The sequence below is a fragment of the Capra hircus genome, chromosome 11 (genome assembly GCF_001704415.2).
Source record: "Capra hircus breed San Clemente chromosome 11, ASM170441v1, whole genome shotgun sequence".
Lineage (NCBI taxonomy): Eukaryota > Metazoa > Chordata > Mammalia > Artiodactyla > Bovidae > Capra > Capra hircus.
This window is the reverse complement of record NC_030818.1, coordinates 21,091,116-21,116,773: the sequence shown is the minus strand read 5'-3', so window position 1 is coordinate 21,116,773 and position 25,658 is coordinate 21,091,116. Positions and strand designations below refer to the sequence as shown.

The window sequence follows — 25,658 nt, the reverse complement described above, 5'->3', positions numbered from 1 at the left end:
TACTTTGGACAGTTGGGGTACTTTGCCACCCCCAAACAAGCAGACCTCTGTTGAGAACAGTAGGAAGAACACCAGTTTGGAAGGAGGTGTTGTCAGACCATTTCCAAGCAAAGAAAATTCCCCTGTGGTTGCAGCTCAGAGTAGACACACAAATGCCAGCCTCCCATGAAAAGGGACAAGGATTCCTTCTACTCCAGTCTGCCAACCCCTCCAGTCCCTGTGCCTTGAGTCTCCATGTATGTGAAGCCCACTGCTCCCTAAGCACAGGAGGAGAGGCCTCCTGGGCTGATATAATAGGCTTGGAAGACCTAAGGCTAAGTAATGCCTGTCCACATCAGAGGGAATTTGGAGGCGTGGCTAGGAGACAGCCCAACTGGGAGAAACCATAAAGCTGATGGAGGAAAGCAGACCTGATCACACTGAAAGAGTGAAACACTGCACCCACAAAAGACCTGGACAGGAAAGACTTCTCCCCACCCAGAGGCTGACAGTGCCTGCAGGTAATATTCCTGGTGTGACACTGCGAGATGTTAGGCCACAGTGGTGAGATCTGAGATTGTGACGGGTGGTCAGTGTAGGTTGTATAAAATGTCTTGATTTATCTCTTTCTCTCCTTCCTTCCTGTCCTTTTTCCCTTCTTTCCTGTCCTATCCTGTACTTTCTTTTCCTTTCTTTCAAGAAAGCTGTCTTCTGTTACACTATGACCAGTGTACTTGCAGAGTTGGACAGTTGGTAACTCGGTTAGAGTCCAGGTGCCTCGTGGATAGTCCACTGGAGTTACAGTGTAAGGTTTTAGGATGGGGATCACAAAAGGCTAATACTCTCATTAAGTTTCACAGAAGCATGTAAGTTACATGAAGAGCAATGATTTAAGGTGGATTCTGTGTCAAATGGCTTCCCTGATAGCTCAGTTGATAAAGAATCTGCCCGCAATGCAGGAGACCCTGGTTGGATTCCTGGGTCGGGAAGATCTGCTGGAGAACGGATAGGCTACCCACTGTAGTATTCTTGGGCTTCCCTTGTGGCTCAGCTAGTAAAGAATCTGCCTGCAATGCAGAAGACCTGGGTTTGATCCCTGGGTTGGGAAGATCCCTTGGAGAAGGGAAAGGCTACCCACTCTAGTATTCTGGCCTGGAGAATCCCATGGACTGTACAGTTCGTGGGAATCACAAAGAGTTGGACATGACTGAGTAACTTTCACTTTCACTTTTCACTTTCTGTGAAATATTTCGCAGAAATATTTTCAATATTTTCAAATATTGGAAACAGGCTTTAATTTTTTTTTTTAATTTAATAAGGATAATATTTGAAATTAGGGTAGAGTGTAGAGGAGGTGAGCCAGGAAATGAGGAGCAGAGGGAGAAAGAAGCAAGAAGTATAGACACACTTAACCTATTTCACTATTTTGCCTGGAGCCTGACCTGACTCCCAGAAGCAACTTTTTCATTAGGACAAAAATGTCAAGTGCTCAACTTATTTTCTGTTCTTTACCAGGGGTGAGATTATGGTACCATGAGAAGTTTATTCTTTCTAAAGTCTTCAAAGCAATTTCAACTCTGGCAGGACAGTACTTAAGCAACAAGGGAAATAAACTACAAGCAATCAATGAACATCCAGTTATAAATTAGTAACTTAGGTCAAAACAGCTCCTGAGCTGCAGCTGCAAGATGAGGCATTGATAATAACAACATGTGCCACCTAGTGGTGATCTGAAGCATACAGTTCATTGAGCTCTTGGAGGATGTGGCCCTGGGGTTCAGTTTTTAAGGCTAACTGGCAAATCCTGTGGGGCTGACTTTGCCCCTCCCGACAAGGGTTCATGCAGGACTATTCAAGCCTGCTCTGTGTGAGTGAAACGTACCAGAAAAAACCAAGAACTCCAACATCTGAGATCCTCCTACCAGTGGACAGCAGCCCGCACTTTCCCCTCAGGCTTCCACTGGCAGCCTTTGCTCCTGCAGTGTCCGGCAATTGGACCAGGGGCAGGGCTGGCTGGAAGCAGCCGGCAGAGACTTCTGAGCACTTCATGTTTTTCTAGGGAATACCTGAAGTTTTATTTTATAGGTTTGAGAAGATGTGGCAGGTTTGAGCATCAGGTATGTAGTTGTGGGTGTTGTTTTCACCCCCAGGTAACTTTTCAATAGAAAAGCAGAAAATGCAGAAGGCTTGTGGTTTGTGATGGGAAAGGTAAATGTTCATAAGGTAATTTTCATCTTTGCATGGGAGGAAAAACGCCAATAGAGAAGAGGAATAATCTCATTCTGTTATGTATTTCATTCCGCTGATCTATTTAACTAAAGAGGCTACATGTGCAGGCTTCAGACAGCTTAGGAAAAAAGAAACCATGAATTGAGGAGGATGAAGCTCTAACCTCAGGTAGGAAAAGAGTAGGGCTTCTCTGGTGGCTTAGTGGTAAGGAATCCATCTGCCAGTGCAGAAGACGCAAGAGACTTGGCTTTGATCCCTAGGTCTGGAAGAGCCCCTAAAGAAGGAAATGGCAACGAGTATTCTTGCCTGGGAAGTCCCATGGACGGAGGAGCCTGGCGGGCTACAGTCCATGGTGTTGCAGAGTCAGACAATACTTAGCAACTCAACAATAGGAAAAGGGTGACATTGCAAGCTCAGAGGAGCTTCCCTGGTGGCTCAGGCAGTAGGGAATCACCTGCAATGCAGGAGACCTGAGTTCGATCCCTGGGTGAGGGAAGAGCCCCTGGATGAGGGTATGGCAACCCACTCCAGTATTCTTGCCTGGAGAATCCCCATGAACAGAGAAGCCTGGCAGGCTACAGTCCATGGAGTCGCAAAGAATAGTGACTAAGTACAGCAAAGCTCAGAACCAGAGATTTCATATTAGCGCTAAGAATACTGAGTTGAAGCTTTTTTCTTCTTGGGCAATGAAAACAGAAAAGAGGATTAGCTTAGCAGATAACTAACATAAATAGCATCATCATGGATATGAGAAATAACCATTATTTTACTTTCTTGGGGAAAGTATGATAGTTTTAATTATTTTTTAGTCTCAGGAGTTGGGGGAAGGCCCACCTCTTCCTTAATAATGGGTCTTGAGAAGTAGAAGAGAGGGCAAGTAGAAAAGAGCGTCTGTGAACTAAAAACATTCCCCTATTTGATGGGTCACCTGAGATCTGAAGTCAGGACAAATGGGCAGCTAATCGAAAAGCCTGATTTATGAAACAGGAAGAGACAAAGTCAGCTTCTGGTTGAGGCAGCTGGCATATTGCGGTCAGTTAAGGTGGTATCTTTGAAATCACATGGTCCTTAGAGAAGCAGTGCCATGTTGAAAGGGCATTAGACAGGCCTGGGTTTGAGCTCTGGCTTCAGCTGATTGTGTGACTTCAAACCTCACTGGACCTGAATTTCTTCATCTATCAGGTAGGATTCACAGGTTCTTGTGAAGATTTCATGAAGTAAATGAAGTACCCAAGCATGGAGCCTGATTACTGTTTGCTGGAGCAAACAGTCCTCTCTTTCACTCTCCTTACCCCATCCCCACACTTTCAGAGACTAGAAAGAGATGCTGCTGGCTTAGACTCATAGATGTGGAGGCAAAGCCACATCTAAAGGTAGACTGGGCTTTAGTTGGGTTTTAATGTGAACTGAGCAAATCTTCCGGCACCAGCAAGATAGCAAGAGGCCAGAGAGACTTCACGGAGGGCTGAAGGGGTAATCTGGGAGGTTCAGACAAGCTGGATGGGGCGAAGAAGGGGGAATCAAGTGGCCAAAAAGCGAAGGAAGAGCCAGCAAGGATCCAGGTGGCCACAGAAAGTAAAACCCAGTCCAGAGCTTCTACTGTTCACAGCTTTCAGTGTCACGTTACCCTCTTCTGCTCCTTACAGCTTTCTATTTTATCTCAGTTTTGCAGTGAAATAATTCTTGCAAATAGTGAAGCAATTATGGGTTTATCATGGAACGTTTTCTCATATCAGTTGCTTCGATGGAGGTACATTGTGTTTTGGTGATTGGGTTTATTGCTGGCAGCTGCAAAGCCAAGTAAAATTGGGGGGTGGCGGTGATAAGGATCTGGAAAATATAGTTCAGGCTTCCCACAACTTCATGAACCACCAGTGCATATTACCTGGTAGAATACTTAAAGTGGTAATGCTGTGTTTGTCTCTAGTCATCCATCATCCAGACTTCTCATTTATTTGGCTTGGCCTTTTCCTCAGTTGATCTGGATTATTACATCTTTATGTCAGTAGTCTTTCCCCACCAAATCGTAAGTTTCTCCTTCCTGCTTTCTCTCAGCAGAGAGGGAAGCAGAGAAAATCTGAAGTTTTGGAACAGATATAGAGGGAGGGGTGTGGTAATCTGGGGACTGCAAGTTGCTGTAACACATCAGAGGCCCGATGGAAGCTCTGCCCCCATAACATGACTACACTCACATGCGGCTCATACCTTAACAAGGATTTCCTGAACAAATAATAAGAAAGGTCCAAGTTCATAGCTATGTAAGCCCTGTATCATTTATCTAATGGCCACTTCAGATCTCCATTCCCATCCATTCCCTTCTCATGGGAATGAGAAGTGGTTCCAGGGGTTCTTCCAGGATTTCCAGTGGAATATGCAGATGGCAACAGATAGGAATACCTTCCTCACTGTTGCACTTTTTCCCTTTAGGCTCTTAACAGACATGCCAGGGCCACTGAAAGCCCCAGAGACTCCACTCATTTTCTTATCTGCTGGAAGTCAAAAGTTGAGACTTGCCAGGGGTTACCTGCAGTCACTGACTATTCTCTTTTCCAAGTCTATGTCTGGAGCTCTTGATAAGTACCAGAATTCCCAAAGTGGAAACAATAAACAACTTACCTTAAATTTTAATTAATCTGAAAAGCAAAGGCAATGAATACATGGGTACCTTCTCTCTTTAGAATTCCTCTTTCCATCTGACCCCTGGAATGTTGCCTTGATCTTCAGGATCAGAGAGATGTTAATGACATATTTTCTTTCTGATTCAAGCAGTTCTAGAGCCACAGTCTGTCTTTTAGCTTTAAAAACAAACCAAGGAGGGAATTTTTGTTAACCACTGTTCCCTGAGACCCTGTTAGATGATAGAAAACAATAAAAAGATATTGAAAGCAATAGAGACACCAGCAAGTTTCTGGAAGATGGAAGAGTGGAGGCATGGTCATTAATTCAGCAGAGCAAAGGGCACCAAACTATTTACTTTGGTGTTTTCATCTGTGGATGGGAAATCGGCTGAGAAGCAGAAAGGCCCAAGGATTGGAGACACCAAGGCATCAAGAGAGTACAAGTAAGAGGCAATGCTGTAAACAGGAGAAACAGTCTACATTCAGTGAAGCTGAACCTTCAGTTCCCCATATCCATGCTGGATGACTTCCTCAATTCCACCCCAGGGGAAATGAGAAAAGCTAGAGAAGCCCGAATCTCTGATATCTGAACATCAGACATAGCAGAGAGCAGAGTTGAAATGCTAAAATGAAAACAAAGGGACTCAAAGAAGGCTCACATACAAAACAGTGAGACTCCTCTCAGCCTCTTTGCCTTCAGGTCCCAGAGTGCCAGCAGCCAAACTTAAACTGTCCAGTCTGGAGACCAGAGGACCTTCCACTGGAGGAATGAGCTGCCCAAGTGAAAAAGGTCTACAAACACTGACATACAGACGTCACCTATCAAAATGGAAATTTGCTACCTGATTAGCAGATAAGAAGCCCACTTATTGATCAGCTTGACCAACACAGGATTTTTAGGTTTCTTTTTATTTAGGCCCTTTTTCCTGGATATGAATAATTAGCTAAGAATCCTCAGATACTTGAATCAATCTTACATCATAAAAGAAAGAGAAGAAAAAAGTATATACACATTTTTAAAAGGAGGAACCATAAATAGAGACAGTGCAGGAAAAAAAGAAATCTTTTTAAAAATCTTATAATTAATATCCTCAAAGAGTTACCAAAAATGTTCTGCCCATTTAATAATTACAGGATCCTATTTTCAAAAAAACAATCCAGGAAAAAAACCTTTTTGGCTTTTTTAAAAGAGCAGAAGACAAAGTCAAGGAAATCTGTACACCTGCCTCCATTTCCCTCCCCACCAAGAAAGGTGGTAATAGAAAAAATTAGTCCAGGAGAGCCAATATCAAACTAATAGAAGTTTCAGAGAAAAGAAAGAAAATGAATGAGAAGATATTATCAAATTAATAATACAAAAAATACCAGGACATGTATTTCCAGAGGAAAGGGCCCATTTGCATTCAGCATAATTAATGAAAAAATCTCTCACATCACTGTAAAATATACCACATCACTGTGAAAATTTAGCATACCAAAGGTAAAGAGAAGATCCTAAAAGTTACCAGAGAGAAAAATCAGGTAACGTACAAAGGACTGGGGATTAGATGATATTGGATTTTTCACTGGCAACATTAGAATTTAGAAGACAGTGGAACAATTGCTTCAAAATGATAATGGAAAATGACTTTATATTCATCTAAATAGCCAATGAATTGTGTGGAACCTACTAGGCTATGTGTTCCATCAAAACAAGTAGTAAACCAAGAAACTGAGAAGGATATGCAAAACAACAACAACAACAACAGCAACACACCTCCACAAAACCCTGAATAGGAATCTAACATATGAGAAATTTTAAGGGAATTCACAGGAAGACTGAGAAGTCCCAGGAGGGCAGCAGTGCAGTGAGTCAGAATGGAGTAGGATGACAGAGGTCTCTAGGGTAAACGCTGTTTTAAAAAAATGTCAACGATAGACTTTGTTACATTGCTAAGAAAAATTAAAGAAGACCCAAGTAAAAGGAATAATACCATGTTCTTCAACTGGAATATCAGTACTGTCAAGATGTCAATTCTCTCCTAATCAGAATAAAAGAGTATAGAGTAGAATTTGTTGTTTAGTCCCTAAGTCATGGCCAGCTCTTCTGCAACCCCATAGACTGTAGCACACCAGGCTCCTCTGTCCATGGGATTTCCCAGGCAAGAATACTGGAGTGGATTGCCATTATCCTCTCCAAGGGATCTTTCAGACCCAGGGAGCAAACCCATGTCTCCAGCATCTGCTGCATTGGCAGGCAGATGCTTTACCACTGAACCACGTGGGAAGCCTTAGAGTCTAGAGTTAGACCCACATATATGTGATGACTTGGCTTTTCCTACTCATTTCAATGAGAATAGGAAGGCATTTTCAATAAATGGAGCTGAAGCAACTGGATAGCCATATGGGAAAAAAATGAATCTGGATTCATACCACACAGCAAAATTTATTCAAGATGAGTCATAGACCTAAATGTGAATGCTAAAACTATAAAGATTTTTATAAGAAAACATAGTAGAGTATCTTGATAACCTTAGAACTGGCAAAAATATTTTGCAAGGGCACATAAGTCACAAACTATTTTAAACATTTAAAATTGATAAATTGAACTTCATTAAAATTTAAAATATCTGTTATCAAAAGACCATCAAGAAGGTGAAAAAGCAGGGCAGAGAATAGAATATTCTCAACATGTATATCTTACAGGGAACTCATATTCAAAATATATTAAGAAACCATACTAATAGAGAATAAAAAGATAACCCAATTTAAACACTGGATAAAGGACTTAAATAGATACTTCATAAAAGAAATACAAATAGTCAACAAGCATATGAAAATATGCTCAGCATCATTAGTCCTCAGGGAAGTGCAAATTAAAACTGCAATATGACACAGGACACACCCACAGAATGGTTCAAATATAAAAGGCTGATCATACTAAATACTGAGAAGAATGTAAAAAAACTGGAAAGTTTCATACATTGCTGGTAAGAGTATAAAATGTTCCAACTACTTTGGTAAACTGCTGGTGTTTTAAAGTTAAACATAATCCTATCCCATAATCCAAAGATTCCACTCCTAGGTGTACACTCAAGAGAAATGAGAGCCTACATTAAAAAAAAAAAGACATACAAGAATATTCACAGCAGTTTTATTCATAGTAGCCCTAAATTGGAAACAATCCAATTTCTAGCAATGAGAGAATGGATAAATTATGGTAAATTCATTCAATATGATTAATAAAAAGGAATAAATTACTGAATGAATTACATGCAACACTATGTTGAGAGAAAGAGGCCAGACATGAAAAAACTACATATTGTAATATTTTATGGAGTCAAGAACAGATACAACTAATTTACAGTGACAGAAGTCAGAGTAGTGGTTCTGTGGGTGGGTATTGCCCAAAAAGGTATATGAGAGAACTTTATGAGATAATATTTCTATATTAGAAATATTAATGTTGGGTTGGCCAAGAAGTTCTTTTGGGTTTTTCTGTAAGACATTATGGAAAAACCCAAAAGAACTTTTTGGCCAACCCAATATATTTCTCATATTATATAGGTCTGTGTATCCCCAGGTGGTGCTAGTGGTAAAAACCCAACTTGCCAATGCAGGAGACATAAGAGATGCAGGTTCAATCTCTGGGTTGGAAAGATCCCCTGGAGGAGGGCATGGCAACCCACTCCAGTATTCTTGCCTGGAGAATCCCATGGACAGAGGAGCCTGGCTGGCTACAGTCCATAGGTTTACAAAGAGTTGGATATGACTAAAGCAACTTAGCATGCATGCAATGTACCAATAGAAAAAAAATAGCAGCATAAACTATTTTTAAAACATGGAAGCAAGCACCAGAAAAAAATAGGTCAAAAGAATTTAAAGTGGGTGCTACTGATTTTCACAATAAACCTTTTAGTGTTATTCAGTTTTCATGTATTTGATATTAAAAAATTAAAAATTACCTCCTATAAAACAGTTGGAAGAGTGCTCACTTTAGCAGCACATATACTAAAAACAGTTGGAGGGAACCTAAAGAAACAATAGACCTATATATAGAAAACTATAAAGCACTGATGAAAGAAATCAAAGATGACACAAATAGATGGAGAAATATACCATGTTCATGGATTGGAAGAATCAATATAGTGAAAATGAGTATACTACCCAAAGCAATATACAGATTCAATGCAATCCCTGTCAAGCTACCAATGGTATTTTTCACAGAACTAGAACAAATAATTTCACAATTTGCATGGAAATACAAAAATCTTCAAATAGCCAAAGCAATCTTAAGAAAGAAGAATGGAACTGGAGGAATCAACCTGCCTGACTTCAGACTATACTACAAAGCTACAGTCATCAAGACAGTATGGTATGGACACAAAGACAGAAACATAGATCAATGGAATAAAATAGAAGGCCCAGAGATAAATCCACACACCTATGGACACCTTTGACAAAGGAGGCAAGAATATACAATGGAGAAAAGACAATCTCTTTAACAAGTGGTACTGGGAAAACTGGTCACCTGTAAAAGAATGAAACTAGAACACTTTCTAATACCATACACAAAAATAAACTCAAAATGGATTAAAGATCTAAATGTAAGACCAGAAACTATAAAACTTCTAGAGGAAAACATAGGCAAAACACTTTCTGATGTAAATCATAGCAGGATCCTCTATGACCCACCTCCCAGAGTAATGGAAATAAAAGCAAATATAAATAAATGGGAGCTAATTAAACTTAAAAGCTTTTGCACAACAAAGGAAACTATAAACAAGGTGAAAAGACAGCCTTCAGAATGGGAGAAAATAATAGCAAATGAAGCAACTGAGCAAGAATTCATCTCAAAAATATACAAGCAGCTCATGCAGCTGAATTCCAGAAAAATAAACGACCCAATCAAAAAATGGGCCAAAGAAGTAAACAGACATTTCTCCAAAGAAGACATACAGATGGCTAACAAACACATGAAAAAATGCTCAACATCACTCATTATCAGAGAAATGCAAATCAAAATCACAATGAGGTAACATCTCATGCCAGTCATAATGGCTGCTATCAAAAAGTCTACAAACAATAAATGCTGGAGAGGGTGTGGAGAAAGGGGAACTCTCTTACACTGTTGGTGGGAATGCAAACTAATACAGCCACTATGGAGAACAGTGTGGAGATTCCTTAAAAAAACTGGAAATAGAACTGCCATACGACTCAGCAATCCCACTGCTGGGCATACACACTGAGGAAACCAGAATTGAAAGAGACACATGCACCCCAATGTTCATCGCAGCACTGTTTACAATAGCCTAGATGTCCATTGGCAGATGAATGGATAAGAAAGCTGTGGTACATATACATAATGGAATATTACTCAGCTATTAAAAAGAACACGTTTGGATCAGTTCTAATGAGGTGGATGAAACTGGAGCCTATTATACAGAGTGAAGTAAGTCAGAAAGAAAAACACCAATACAAGTATATTAAAGCATATATATGGAATTCAGAAAGATGGTAATGATGACCCTGGGATTTCTTTGGAGGGAATGATGCTAAAGCTGAAACTCCAGTACTTTGGCCACCTCATGCGAAGAGTTGACTCATTGGAAAAGACTCTGATGCTGGGAGGGATTGAGGGCAGGAGGAGAAGGGGACGACAGAGGATGAGATGGCTGGGTGGCATCACTGACTCAATGGACGTGAGTCTGAGTGAACTCTGGGAGTTGGTGATGGACAGGGAGGCCTGGTGTGCTGCGATTCATGGGGTCACAAAGAGTTGGACATGACAGAGTGACTGAACTGAACTGAACTGAATGATGACCCTATATGCGAGACAGCAAAAGAGACACAGATGTAAAGAACAGACTTTTGGACTCTGTGGGAGAAGGTGAGGGTGGGATGATTTGAGAGAATAACATTGAAACGTGTATATTACCATATGTGAAGTAGATTGCCAGTCCAGGTTCAATGCATGAGACAGGACACTCAGGGCTGGTGCATTGGGATGACCCTGAGGGATGGGATGGGGAGGGAGATGGGAAGGGGCTTCAGGATGGGGGACACACGTACACCCATGGCTGATTCATGTCAATGTATGGCAAAAACCACTACAATATTGTAAAGTAATTAGCCTCCAATTAAAATTACTTAATTAAAAATGACAATTGGAGGGAAATGCCATTGTCAGATCTATGCTAAGTGCTCAGTGATGATTTATCATTTGAAGAAAGAAAGGAAAGAGGGGAAAAGGGAGGAAAGGAAAAACAGACCTCTTTGCAGTATTTGACATTTTGGTGGTGAACCCCTGATACAAGATTCATATGTTGAACATTCCATATCACTGAATAAATCCATCACAAAATTCTGCCTTCTTCTCCACTAACCTTATGCCTTTTTTTCCAGAGCAGTACAATGCTAAGTGTCATGGATACCCAGGATCAAGGTGGTAGTCCCAGTTAGCCGTGTGACCTCAGGTGAGTCCCTTTACCACTAAAGACTTCGGTTTGTTCATCTCAAAAGGAAACCAGAGGCTCAATTGTCCCATAGGTCCACTGCATCTAAATTGCAAGGATTCCAGCCCTTAGGTTTCTCGTTCTTTACATTTTCAGCCTACATTGCCCCTTGGGACTTACCAGCTAAAGAAGTTTCACATAAAACGTTTTCCAAGGAGCTATGTCTGCCCTGGCCCACTTCCTTGAGTTTATCTGGGTGGTCTTTTGTGACGTATTCTTCACCCCAGTCTTTAGCATCCTTAGGCTGCCTCCACACACCAGGTGGGAGATGACTCTTGGGTTGGATATCAGCTGAGAGGCAAGGCTTAAGGTTTTCTTCTGCTTCTGGAGTTGTTGGGGTCATTCCTGAAAAATAACATCTGCCATCAAGTTCTGATTTTTTTTTAATTATATTTGTTACTAACTGAAAAATATTATGCCTTTGCTTGGGTACAACTATCCTTTGAGGGTTAAACATATCAATTAAGAATTTAAAGTCTCCACAGTTACAAAGGATCACCTTTCTCTGTTTCTGGTCTATATACTTAACTTTTGGCACACAGACTCTACTGAATGACTTTAAAAATATAAATTTTACAAAATAAAATATAAATTAGTTAATTTATAAATTATTTATTTTGTAAAATATAATAACAAAACTAACTTATAGTCATATGTATTGATTCTTCATATTCCTTCCTTTCAGGTGAGCACACCTGGGAAGAAAACACAGAAAGAGCAGGAAGAAGGGTACCAAAGACAGTGTCGTATTTTGGAATTTGTCCTCCTTGGCCCTGATGATGGTATATTTCCAAAAGGCAGGAGGAAGGGAGGGAGGGGAGATGAAGTAATTTATAAAATTCTGGTGAATTATCTCCAGATAACTTTTAAATTACATAAACTATAAGGTGTGTGGTCCACAGAAAACTTAAATGTCATTCTACCTGCACTTGTGAGTTCTCAGCAAGTGTTAGTTCAGTGGTAACTGAAACAAGCCTGAAGGAACTAAGAAGACTGGTTTTGTCTTCAACTTCCTTCCCCTTCTCTCTGGGATTAACTGAGTTGCTGACCTACTCCAGCATGCATCTTGGAATCTTAGTGAAATAGTGCTTTATCTTGCCTGAGTTCTTTCATTCCTGGTTGGGACTGAGGGCGTAGAAGCAGGAAAGGTAGAAGAAGGGAAAGGGTGAGACTCTTAGAAGAAAAGAGAACTTGAAGAAGCACCACTCACCAGGACCCATTATTCCCTTCACATTGCTGTCTCCTACATGCACGGATCTGGTCTCTTGTGCTGCAGATGAAGGAAAGCTGTCAATCAATATTCATCCCACTAACACAGACAGGCACCTTCTATGAACTAAGAACTGGGATAGTCTCACAGAGCTTACCTTCTACTGGGGAAGCCAGAGCAGTAAAAAAAATTACAGTAGAGTGTGGCAAGTACTAATCTCTCATTTCTTAAAAGATATAACTAGTACTTAACTCATAGATTGCCATAAGAATTAAATAAGATAACATTTCTAAACTGCACACAGCAAGAGCTAAATGATTATGTAACTGTGATGGTGAGGATGGTAATGCTAAACAGAGCCAGAAGGATGATTTTAAAATATAAGTCAGACCCTGTCAAGCCTCTGCTTAGCCCTCCAACAGCTCCCCGTTTCCATGCAAAGACCAAAGATCTTAGAATGTTCTTAAGGCCCTGAAATATCTGCCCCCCTCCTCTGCCTGCTGTTTTTTTTTAAAACCCATCTCCTATTGTTTCCCTGTTTATTCTGCTTTTAGCCCCACTCAGTTCAGTTCAGTTGCTCAGTCGTGTCCAACTCTTTGTGACCCCATGAGTCGCAGCACGCCAGGCCTCCCTATCCATCACCAACTCCCGGAGTTCACTCAGACTCATGTCCATCGAGACAGTGATGCCATCCAGCCATCTCATCCTCTGTCGTCCCCTTCTCCTCCTGCCCCCAATCCCTCCCAGCATCAGAGTCTTTTCCAATGAGTCAACCCTTCGCATGAGATGGCCAAAGTACTGGAGCTTCAACTTTAGCATCATTCCTTCCAAAGATATCCCAGGGCTGATCTCCTTCAGAATGGACTGGTTGGATCTCCTTGCAGTCCAAGGGACTCTCAAGAGTCTTCTCCAACACCACAGTTCAAAAGCATCAATTCTTAGGTGCTCTGCCTTCTTCACAGTCCAACTCTCACATCCATACATGACCACACTGGTCTGATGCAATTTCTTGAGCACATCAGTGATGTTCCTCCTAGTACCTTGGGGCTGGTCCCTTTCCCCACTCTGATATCCATAAACCTACTTTCTCACTTCCTTCAGGTCTTTACCTGGTACCCTCTCTAAAATTATACCTGTGTTCCCTTATTTGTCTTCTGACCACTATCTAATACATATTTTGTCTTGTTCATTGTCTGCTTCCTTCAGAACAACAGCTCCTTGAGGGTTAGAAATTCTTGTTGCTCATTATGCCATCCCACCACCTAAATCAATGCTTGAGGTGAACGGATGGATGAACGTGTAGATGAATGGATGGGTAGAAGGAAGGGTAGCGGGTGCCCAACACCTTGACTGCAACCTCATGAGAGACCTTGAGCCAGAGGCACTCAGCTCAGCTGTGCAAAGATTCCCAACTCAGAGAAACTGTGATATAATGAATGTTTGCTCTTTTAAGATACTGAATTTTGGGTCAATGGATAACAATGGCACCATTTTATAATTAACAATGGGTAAGCCAACCCCTTCTGAAAGTTTGGTCCTTTGACCTCAAGTTTTAACACAAACTACCACCAATCATATCCAGAATGTCTTACTATGGCATATTATCCCCAAATTTGTATAGCAACTCAGTAGAATAAACTATATTATATAAGCCATGCCTATATAATAATGAAAGAAGGAGAATTTGCCATGCATCTGGGCACTTTGCAAATATAACTTTTAATTTTTTATCTTGTGCATGTGGTCGGCTGTCCCAGACTTAACTCTGATCTGACTTCTACCTTCCAAGACCATTCTACATTCTTTCCTAACAACATCTTCATTTTATGCTGTGTTCTTTATGCTGTGGAGCAAAAAATGCAGAGCCACCTGTGATGAAGCCATTCCCTAGATGGAGCAAGTGAGTTTTCCCAGGCTGCACCTATTGAGTCTCTAAAATAAATACTCAAATGGATAAAAAATAAAAAAGCAAATCTGTACTTTGAAGTTAATACCACTTAAAAGCCACTTGATTAAGATTTTTATATTATCCAAAGCAGATTTATTATCTTTGAATATATGAGTTACATTGTTTCTTAAGCCATAACGGTGGAAAACCACCAGTCCTGCTATTGAGGAGATTATAGTTGGACTAGAAGTTATTCAGCCTCTTTTGGAGACTTTCAATATGAGACCTAAAAAACATAGGAAATTTTATCCAAACAGTGTTAGTATCTCCATTCATGCTCCTGCATATAAGGTGCTTGCTAGACATTGTTGAGGATACAGAGACGTAGCAAACATGTAAGTGAACATGCTTAGCAACATCTATTGGAAAGCCATTTTCTTCAGGACTGCTACATACAGATACTTTCTAATTATTTTCGGTGATATGGCTGTGGCTGTTTCAGCCCACAAACACCACCAGATCAGTTTTCCAGAGAAAAGAGAGAACAGAATTAGGTTATCACTGACATCAATGCTTGCCTGTTAGAGCAGATATAACTTTCTTGTATCTGTGAAACCTTTGCTGAAAAAAAAAAAGAACACAATTTGCTATCTGTGCAGAGAGGTAAGGTTTGAGAAGTAATGTAGAAAATAAAACAATTTTTTAGAATGAATAGTTAGAAATTTTTTTTACTACAGCTTGTATAGTATTATTGTATAATAAGTTATTTCCAACCTGTTTGAAACTTAGAATACCCAGATTAGTATTTTCCCTCCAAAGAAAATCTTTTAAATTTGGGCAGACTCTCTCCATCTCTTAGATCCTCTGAATTCTTCTACATTCCAGTTATAAAAGCAAAAATCCTGAGCAATACACCATTTTCATCTAATAAAGATGGAGGCTGTAAGCCTATTCTCAATGTTACCGAAGTCCTAGGAACCAAGGGAGAACTACTTGGCTAATTCAATATGAAGTGTGAACTGTACCTTTTTCATAGGCCTGAGAAGGCAAAAGGTTTGTAAAGTCTTCACTTGGAAGAACAGGCTCCGGGATGTTGATGGAACGGAAAGGACTTCCTTGTGCTTGAGCAGGTCCAGCCTGTGATCCATGTTCTTCTTTCTGAGTTTTCCTAAAAAAAAAAAAAGAAGAAGAAAGGCTCTTACTATGTGATGGGGTAAGAAAAGAGTCAGTTCAGAATAGGTCAAGAAAATTTCTGAACCATACAAAGCTGCAGTTTTTGTAAATTAAACACAGTTGAATACTAGCAATTCATATGATTCAATGCAACTCATCATCAAATACCTACAATTCACCTTCTAATTATAATATCTGCATTCTTATTTTTCTGTTACTAGCTTCCCTGTTACAGAGTTTACAGTGGGAACAATTTCTTGGGATAATTTACATTCTCTTCACAAAGCAACACAAAGGTAGCAGGAAGGAGCAGGTACTCGACTGAAAACACTGAACCATTCTCCAGGGTCACACAAATATTAGTTATATTTTAAATTTGATCGTATTAAAACATGTAACAATGAAGATTGTATCTATTTAGTGGTGAAGCTTTACTTAATTCAGCCTGGTTGGGCTATGGTTTAACATAAATTTATTTTCAATGGTCAAAGTAAAATAATAATAGTATTAGAGAAATTTCAGAAATCTAATAAAATCACTGGTGACCCACTATTTTAGCACAAAAATCATAATTTAAATATATCTTTCTAGTTGTTATTTTCCTGGTGGCTCAGCTGGTAAAGAGTCTGCCTGCAATGTGGGAGACTCAGATTCAATCCCTGGGTCGGGAAGATCCCCTGGAGAAGGAACTAGCAACCCACTCCAGTATTCTTGCCTGGAGGATTCTATGGACAGAGGTACCTCCTGGGCTACAGTCCATGGGGTCACAAAGAGTCGGACGTGACTGAGTGACTAACACTTTCACTTTCTAGTTGTTATTTTACATTTTTTTTGTTTTTGTTTTTGTTTTACATTTTTACAGTTAAATTCTGCCTGCCACTTCATGTCATTTTCGTTTAACTTCCAGTTATATTAAGTGTGTTTTCTGCTACTGTTCTTATTTCTCCCACCAGGAATTGAACCTTTGCACCCTGCATTGTAAACATGGAGTCTTAAGTACTGGACTGCCAAAGAAGTCCCACCATTATTTTCGTGCTGCATAACTCTATCACATGCTGGTCCGTAGAGCCTAGTGGCCAGCTGTCCACCAATAGAGGGAAAGGTATTTGTGGTGCCCGTCTATGAGCCATTGCTTATATGTTTGCCTTTAGTCAGTTTTTTGGTCAGACACTCACTTGGCTTTAACTTTTCGAGATTCTCTTCGCTTCTCCTGTTGAAGCTGTTCAATTTTCTGTTGCATTTCTTCTTGTTTGGAAGTGATGGCCTGGATCATTGACATGGCATTGCTCAGCTCTTCCTAAAAAATAAGAATTGATATGTATTTAATCTGGTATATGAAGTTAAAGTATATAACATGATATCTAGTACACAGAAAGCTTTTAATACATATTAAATGAATGAATGAGAGATGAAAACTTTATTTCTATTGTAGCTTCTAATTTTTAACATAGAGATCCCACTAAGTAAAACATGATAGTTTTCCATGAAAGTTAGTGAATGGGCCAGAGGAAAATTCTTGTATTTGGTTGCTAGGCAAAAAGGCAAGTTGTTTTTTTTTCTTTTTAACTTCTGTTAAGATGACCAGAAATCTCTAGGAGGGAAATAGAAGAAGGACCTACCTTAAAATAGTTCAATGAATTCTTCATCTCAGTAACTTTCTCTTCCATGGAACATCTGCAGCTCTTAACCTTCTCTTCCAAAGCATATTCTCCATGTTGAATTCTTGACAGTTCTTGCATTGCTTCTGTGAAGCCAGTTTTGAGTTCAGAGGCTAGAGCCTGCAACTAAATAATACACAAAGAGTGAATTCAGTTTGCTGTAAATTATTGTGAATGGTATCTCTGATCCCTTGGTTGTTTCTTTTGTTTGCAAAACCAGGCTCTTGAACAAGTAGAGAACTCATTTACTAGAAGACTATTGTGTACACAACTTAAGGCAACCTTGGTCCCATTTATCTAGGGAAAAGTGGGTCTTCTTTATATCACTCATGCTGAAGCTTGATAGTGATTTAAAAAAAAGCAACCAATTTATTGTTTGCAAGTGTTCCTGCAACTTACTATTTATTCAAACACCTTTGATTAAAAAGAGATTTACTTTAAAAGCAAGCTATGCATGTGAAAGACAGTGTTGATCAGTAACTCTTTGAATTCCATGCAAGAAAGGATGCTGAAGAAATTCAGTTACTTTTTTCCTTAAAAAAATGTAATGATAAAAAGAGTAATAATTAAGCATATCTGAATATTTCTTTGAAAGGGAAGAAGTTATTTTTTTCTATATTCTTGGATGATATTATGAAAAAGGAGATTATGGTGTTTCCAGGAGCAGGAAAACCTACAATGGTAGAAACTCAGCACATTGATAGTGATGAGAATCATCTTCAGCTGTCAAGCCTGGTCATGTAGGAATGCACACTTGGATTTTTATTGTCAACTTCCAACCATGAAAAGGGTGTCAATTTTGGAGTCAGGTAGGGTATAAATCCTAGCAACTCTGCTATAAGTACTAAAACCTCAGGCAAGTTTCTTTGTTGCAGTTTCCTCAGGCAAGCCTCTTTGTAGCAATTTCCTCATCCATAATACAGCTAGGATAATATTTCACAGGACTGTCTTGAGAATTAAATGAATAAATGTAGGTAAGGTACCTACCACAGCATATGCTTGGTATGTAAAAAGTATTCAAGAAATTTTAATTCTTTTCCCCGTTGAAGTGGCAAATCAGAAAGCTAAGCACAAATAGAAATGTGGAGAAAATGGAGCACTTCTAAAGTTCAGTTTTATTTATTGAGTCAATGAAAAAAGCATTTTCAACAAACAAAAGGTTAAGATAATAACAATAAGGTAATAATAACATTACTTACATGATTTTTATGATCTTACATTCTGCTAAGTATAGAAATGCTTACTCCAGATTGCTTTTTAAAACAGAACTTTTTAGGAGCCTTAAACACCCTTTCCAAATGGTTCCAACTTGTGTGACATCTCAAAGTATAAAATGAATTACTCTTTTGCACCATATTTTCAAAATATAGGGCTTGTGGGTCTCTGTGCTTCACAGAGGGCTTGGAGGAGGGGGAAATAAGAGGAATCAAGGAGATCATTCCAAGGAAAAAGAAGCATGAGATCTCAGGTGTTTGGAGCTGAAAGATTGGGAAACAACATGAGCAATCTGTATTTCATTCCAGTCATTTTTAATTTTGATATGTCTGTGATGGGTTTCAGCACATGTCCTAATTCAGTTGTCATGTTAGGTTAAATCACCAGATCAACTACATTTGGTTTGGTAATTTTCATTATACAAATTCATCTTCTGTGAGGAAAATGAAGTCGGTGGCCATGTGATATCAAAGCAAAATGTAGGCACGTTTTAAAATTGAAGGAAGGAAACCTAACATTCACTCATGTTTCCTGCTTGGAAAAAAAAAGGGAACCACTTTCCAACAGAAATAGGTTTCATTTTCACTATTCCCCTAGGTGGATGTGTGGCATTTTGCCCAGGAGGCAAAAGGAAGCAGCAGGATTCTCTACGCCTGTAGAACCCCAGTTCTCAAATATTAAGAGCTATCAATACATTTCACTAACAGCCAGGTTATATAGGGACTTTGGGAATTCTGAAACCATTTTGAGCTAGGAGCGCCCATTTTCTTTCCATATGTTACTTTGAGCTCCTTCAATACCTGCCACTGAAGTAACACTACTGCTTTATAAACAGCTTCACAACCACTGATCAGGCCGGGGGGATGCCATATATAGTGAGTACAATCACACACCTGAGACTACAGGTCACTTTTAAGTTGCTTGGGAGATTCTGAAAACTTTTAGCTACTGAGGACTGGTTTTCTGGTACCAACTGGCCATTCCTTTGTAAGCAAAAAAAATGCTCTAAAGACGTGGACTTATTTGCTCTGCTCTGTCTCCAGCTTTCTTGTTTAACAGCCCACAGCCCACCCCCAGGATTAGAAATGGGTGTCTACCTTGTTCTCCAGCGAGTTGAACACGTTCCTCATCTCGTTGATTTTTTCGTGAAGCTGCTCTAGAGAGGTTATGATCCCTCCATCCTGCCGCTGGAGGCGGGCTCCCACCGGAGGCAGGTTCAGGGAACTCTTGTACTTGGAAGCCTACGGTACCACAGAGGGCTTCTTAGGCTCAAAGAAATAGGGGAGGGGCGTCTGAATTCTTCCTATTTCCTGCTCTTTAATGAATTTCTGTTTCTCAATTTCCTTTACTTTCTTGGCTCTTAACTCTTCTCAAGATGAATTTTAATCATTGTCTTCCAAATTTTTTTTTTCACCAAAGATCCCTTAAACTAAATTTTCATAAATTAAGCAAGTTATTCCAACTTGTCTTTTACACAAACTTCTCCTTCCCTTCTGTCTCATTATTAAAGTCAGAAAAGTAGGGAATGGGCCTGTGCTTTGAGAACTCTGCAAAGTTTTAAATATCAAGATTTGAGAAATCTCCATAAGGTATGCCAAATTCCTGTGACACCTGACTAGAAGCTCTACAGGAGCAAAAGCTCAGGTATTTTGAAGTAGCCCATAATGACAAGAATGCCAGGGTAATTGCTTTGGCTTCCCCCTAAATCAGGGTTGCTACAGAAGAAATGGGGTCTTTCTGCCAGCTGCCACTCCCTAATTTTTAGCCTCCGTTAATCCAATGCAATGGATTAACCCATTGCCATTAATTTAACGCAGTGATTTAAAACACAAAGTGAGTCATTTGAACAGTCAAGAGTAAATTTCCCAAATCTAGTCCTCTACACTTCCTGCAGAAGTTGATCCTTAAGGTCATTCTTACCAGGCCACACTGAGGCTGATAGGAAGCCTGGTGTGGTGGAAACTTATCTTATCTATCCCTGGATGCAACACAGGTCTGGCAGAGATAGCTTCTCTGGAGTTAGAAGAACATGCCTCAATGGTAAAAAGAGACTGAGGCTTAAACAGGGCTTACAAATCCTAGAAAACATTTGATGGAAATTTTGATGATGAAACCTATTACTGTAGGACTGGTTCCCATAGTTTTATAGTTAGAATTTCTTTGGGCATATAACCCATTTTCTTAAATTATTAATATTTTTATTACAGAGAAAAAGGAAAAAAGAGAGTCACCCAAAATTTCATTACTTTAATATAACCATTACTATTTTGGTGTATTTCCTTCTATTTTGTACTATGAATATAAATGCAAGTATTAATAGCATTGGCTTTGGCTTCCTGGGTGGCATGGTGGTAAAGAATTAACCTTCCAATGCAGGAGATGTAAGAGAAATGGATTTGATCCCTGGGTTGGGAAGATCCCTTGGAGTAGGAAATGGCAACCCACTCCAGTATCCTTAGCTGAAAAATTCCATGAACAGAGGAGTCTGGTGGGCTATGGTCCATCATGTCTCAAAGAGTCAGACACGACTAAGCATATACGCATGCATATTTATAGTGTTGAAATCACATAAAAGATATATTTTGATTCTGCCCTCCTTTTTCTTTCCTTTTGCATAACATTCTTATAAGCCCTTCCCCTCAGCCTTCAAATGTTTGTCTAAGTGTACATTTTTAATGGCTATATAATATTCTATCCTACAAGTGTGCCAGAGTTTACCTACTCATTCACCTTTGTTGTAAATTTGTTATTTATAATTTTTCAATATAAGATAATGCATTGAAATATAATGCTTTTTACTTAAAGCTTTATATATATTTCAGTTATTTCCTTTGGATAATTCTTAAATATGAAATTACTGAGTCAAAGGATGTTAGGTAGTATTGACCCAAAGGAAAATATACCATGTTGGAATATATTCAATTAATTAATAATTATACAAAATATATTTGACCAGAGGGCTTGAAAAGTTATAATATTATGGTTGTATATATTCTTGGAAACATACTGTATGACATGCAATGTCCTAAATTAGTGTATTTGGAAAATCATGTCTTAGATAAGACATATGAAACATAAGTAATATAAATGGTAGAAGTTAAAGTGTCTACATTCATGAGGTTACACATGAGCCAAAAACATGGCTGGGGTTCAAGTCTTTAGTGTGAGGGTTGCACCAGAACTAAATTGCGCTGTTACCACATCTGTTGCCTTAACTGGAGGACCCTCAACCTTCACTTCTCATGTTAATGAAATCATCATTTTAAAGTATATATTCCAAATGAAGTAATCAAGGCTAAATCAACACAGTGTGACTCTGGAAAAGAGATTGGGGTGGACTTTGAGAGGGTTATGGACAATGGACAATAGACAAAAAGGAGAAGGATAGATTTGGATTCAAATAAAAGGGAGTGTACTAAGCTAAGCTAAGGAGTAGTCAGTGTGTCTACTGATTCACCTGGTCCACCGTAATTCTACCTGGAGTGAACTGGGAGATGAGACTGCTCATTCTACTGTTGACTTCTGTGACCTGATTTAGGTCATAGTACCATATTCTTACCAAACAGGTTATGTTCATCCAAAGAACAGGAAGCCAATTAGGGGTATGAACATTTTAACACTTTTACTGCATTTGAATTAAATTAGTCAAAAAATAATACTCGTTGTTTTAATCATTGTTTCTTTGAGCTTCAACCTTTTCTTCTATTTATTAGCCATCTGCAATTTTGTTTTGGTAAATTGTGTTCTTCACCCATATTCTATCAGGGTTTCAGACTTTTCCTTTTTATTGATTCTGTAAACTATTTATATATCATTAAAGCTCTGTAATATCTTTGTAGGAAATTTTCCAGTTTTTGTTATTTGTCTCTGAATTTGTTGAAAATATTTTTACATTGGGAAATTTTTTAATTGGGATGTGATGTAGTCACTAACCTTTCCCTTTGTGATTTTTTTCCAGTGCTTTTTTTCTTAAAAAGACATCCAGAAACAAAATAAATATTCACTAACTCTAAACTTCTATGGTTTTTAAAAATATTTAATCCTTTAATTCACTTTTGAGTTTATTTTGATTAGAGTATGAAGCAAAGATCTCTTCTTTTTTTGCAAAGAACCAGTTTTCCAAACACCAGTTAGCACCAAACTAAAATGACTACATCAGACCCCTTGGCTGAAAGCAATATACACATCTCATGATATCCATTCATTCATTCAACTAATATTTATTGAATATGTATTATATTCCAGGCATTGTACTTTGTTCTGAGAGTATAACAAAGAGCAAAATGTACTAATCCCTGCCATTGGAGCTTACATTCTAGAGAAGGAGACAGACAATTGAAAAATAATAAACAAGTTAATATTTACTATAATGTTAGGTAGGGATTGAGAGGTCTGTTGAGAAAATAAGCAGATAGAAAATGTCTGAAATGTCACATTTTCCTTCACCTTTCATATTTTGCTCTTCCTTTTAAGTATAGATTGTATCTATTCTAGTTAATCTCTCCCTGTATCCCTCCTTCCTTGTCCTCTTCTTTATTTCTCCTCCTTCATCTTCTTTTGGTTAAATGTTGCTTGGAGTAAACAGACTGGGGCTTAGGAGACATTCTTTTAAAACAAGGACGGGGTCATAATCACAGCATCACAGAGGTCACATGGGGCAAGTTCACTTCCACTGCTTCATTTGTTCCTCCGTGAACAGATGTACTTGGATGTATACAATAAGAGAATGAGGCCATCCCCACTGCAGTTATATTTAGCCAACATTCAGGGAGTGACCTACATAAAATCTGTAATAGACTTTAAATCATACCTGAGTTTAAAGAGATAGTCACACTCATTCAAATGCCACACACACGTCAGGCGTTAACAGAGGGGAGGTGGTCGGGGAGGTCTTAGACAGACAAGTGAAGCATCAGATCAGCAGTGAAGGAAGATTCCCTTCCTGTTTCCAGACCATTGTTCAGGCTAGTCCCTCTGCCTAAAATTACCCTTCCCCACATCCATTTACCAAATGATTGACTCGTTCTTACAGGCCTGATCCAAATCCTTCAGTTAAAATTAATTCATCCCTTTTTCATATTCCACAGAATTTTCAAACTCTGTTGAAATTCTTCCAAACAGCCTACCTTGTATTTATTGTATGTTTTTCAGGACACTTAAAAATCAGTAAGAATATCTGTTTCATCTCCCATTAGGCCAAGCAGTAGACTTTGCACATAGTAACTGCTCAATAAATATGCATTAAGTTGAAATGAGGCTCTTTTCTTCAACCTCTGTCTTTGCTGGTCTGGTTCTAAGAGCAACATGATTACGATGTTTTCATAATCTTGTGCTGGTTTGCCCTAATTGGGTCCTCAGCAGTGATCTCTCACATGATATTTTTGGGGACTTGTTGTTATTTTCATTTTACTGTTACTCAAAGTAAACAAATTTAAATTACATTTCCCCAAACCACCTGCTTCTCTGGATTCCTATATCTCTATTTGGGAGACCACTCTTTTTCATAGTTGTTGTTTCATCCCTCAGTCATGTCCAACTCTTTTGGAACCCCACGGACAATAGCCCACCAGACTCCTCTGTCCGTGGGATTTCGAAAGGCAAGAATACTGGAGTGGGTGGCCATTTCTTTCTCCAGGGGATCTTCCTGATCCAGAGATAGAACCTGCATCTTCTGCACTGGCAGGCAGATTGTTTACCACTGAGCCACCATGGAAGCCCCCTTATCCTAGCTGTTGTTCAGTCGCTAAGTCATGTCCGATTCTTTGAGACCCCATGGACTGCAGCACACCGGGCTTCTCCGTCCTTCATCATTTCCTGGAGTTTGCTCAAACTCATGACCATTGAGTCACGATGCCATCCCCCTTCTCCTCCTGCCCTCAATCTTTCCCAGCATCAGAATCTTTTCCAATGAGTCAGCTGTTTGTAGCAGGTGGCCAAAGTATTACAGCTTCAGCATCAGTCCTTCCAGTGAATATTCAGGGTTGATTTCCTTTATATCTCCTTGCTGTCCAAGGGACTCTCAAGAGTCTTCTCCAGCACCACAATTTGAAAGCGTTGATTCTTTGGTGCTCAACCTTCTTTACGGTCTAACACATCTGTACATGACTATGGGAAAAATCATAACTTTGACTACACAGACCTTTGTTGGCAAAGCCATGTCTCTGCTTTTTAATATGCTAAGTTTGTCATAGCTTCTCTTCCAAGGAGCAAGCATCTTTTAATTTCATGCTTGTAGTCACCATCCTCAGTGATTTTGGAGCCAAGAAAATAAAATCTGTCTCTCTTTCCACTTTTTCCCCATCTCTTTGCCATGAAATGATGGGACCAGATGCCATGATCTTAGTTTTTTGAATGTTATGTTTTAAACCAGCTTTTTCATTCTCCTCTTTCACCTGCACCAAGAGGCTCTTTAGTTCCTCTTCACTTTCTATCATTAGAGTGGTGTCATCTACATATCTGAGGTTGTTGATATTTCTCCTGGCAATCTCGATTCTATCTGTGAATCATCCAGACTAGCATTTTGCACGATGTGGTCTACATATAAGTTAAATAAGCAGGGTGACAATAAACAGCCTTGATGTACTCTTTCCCCAATTTTGAACCAGTCCATTGTTCCATGTCCGATTCTAAATGTTGCTTCTTGCCCTGCATACAGATTTCTCAGGAGACCGGTAAGGTGCTCTGGTATACCAGGGCTTAAAACCTCAAGAGCCAACTTTGAAATCAAGCTTTCTCCCAACCCCCACCTAACCCTGTCAGTTTTTTCTTCCTTCTCAAGTATTCCAAATAACAATGCCTTAAGTCTAGAGAGTAGCATGGGTTTCCCTAGCCCAAGCTGTTTTCACATTACATATTATGTCAGAATGAACTCTATGATTTTTAAGGAAAGAAATTTACTTTAAATTACAGTTGGTAGATAGAAGCCAAAGAAATACTATGTAGAGGGCCAAAGTGACTGTCATTGCAAACATATTACATAAAAGTTAGCAGAAATTTATCTCCCTCATAAATCAAATTATTCCCATTGTTTGAAAAGAGCTTAACTTTTTTTTTCTATTATCATACATGAACATTTGCAGTGTTAACCCCCTTTTATTCTCAATTCTCCCCACTAAAATAAGAGACTAAAAAAAGCAGCTCTTGTTCTCGCCTTCTCATGGAAATGTTGTCACACAGGACAATGGCCAGAATGAT

General features: G+C 39.2%; 1 protein-coding gene across 1 annotated transcript in view; it reads right to left on the bottom strand.

The window, feature by feature from the left end:
* ARHGEF33 (Rho guanine nucleotide exchange factor 33) overlaps positions 1 to 25,658 on the bottom strand; it is a 78,153-nt gene that overhangs the window by 26,009 nt on the left and 26,486 nt on the right. The window contains exons 5-10 of the mRNA XM_018055147.1: positions 17,211 to 17,375; positions 16,767 to 16,888; positions 15,444 to 15,586; positions 12,531 to 12,590; positions 11,441 to 11,665; positions 4,874 to 5,003 (exon numbers count right to left, since the gene is read on the bottom strand). Coding sequence (XP_017910636.1) covers positions 4,874 to 5,003; positions 11,441 to 11,665; positions 12,531 to 12,590; positions 15,444 to 15,586; positions 16,767 to 16,888; positions 17,211 to 17,375 — 845 coding nt within the window. The remainder of the gene's footprint in view (positions 1 to 4,873; positions 5,004 to 11,440; positions 11,666 to 12,530; positions 12,591 to 15,443; positions 15,587 to 16,766; positions 16,889 to 17,210; positions 17,376 to 25,658) is intronic.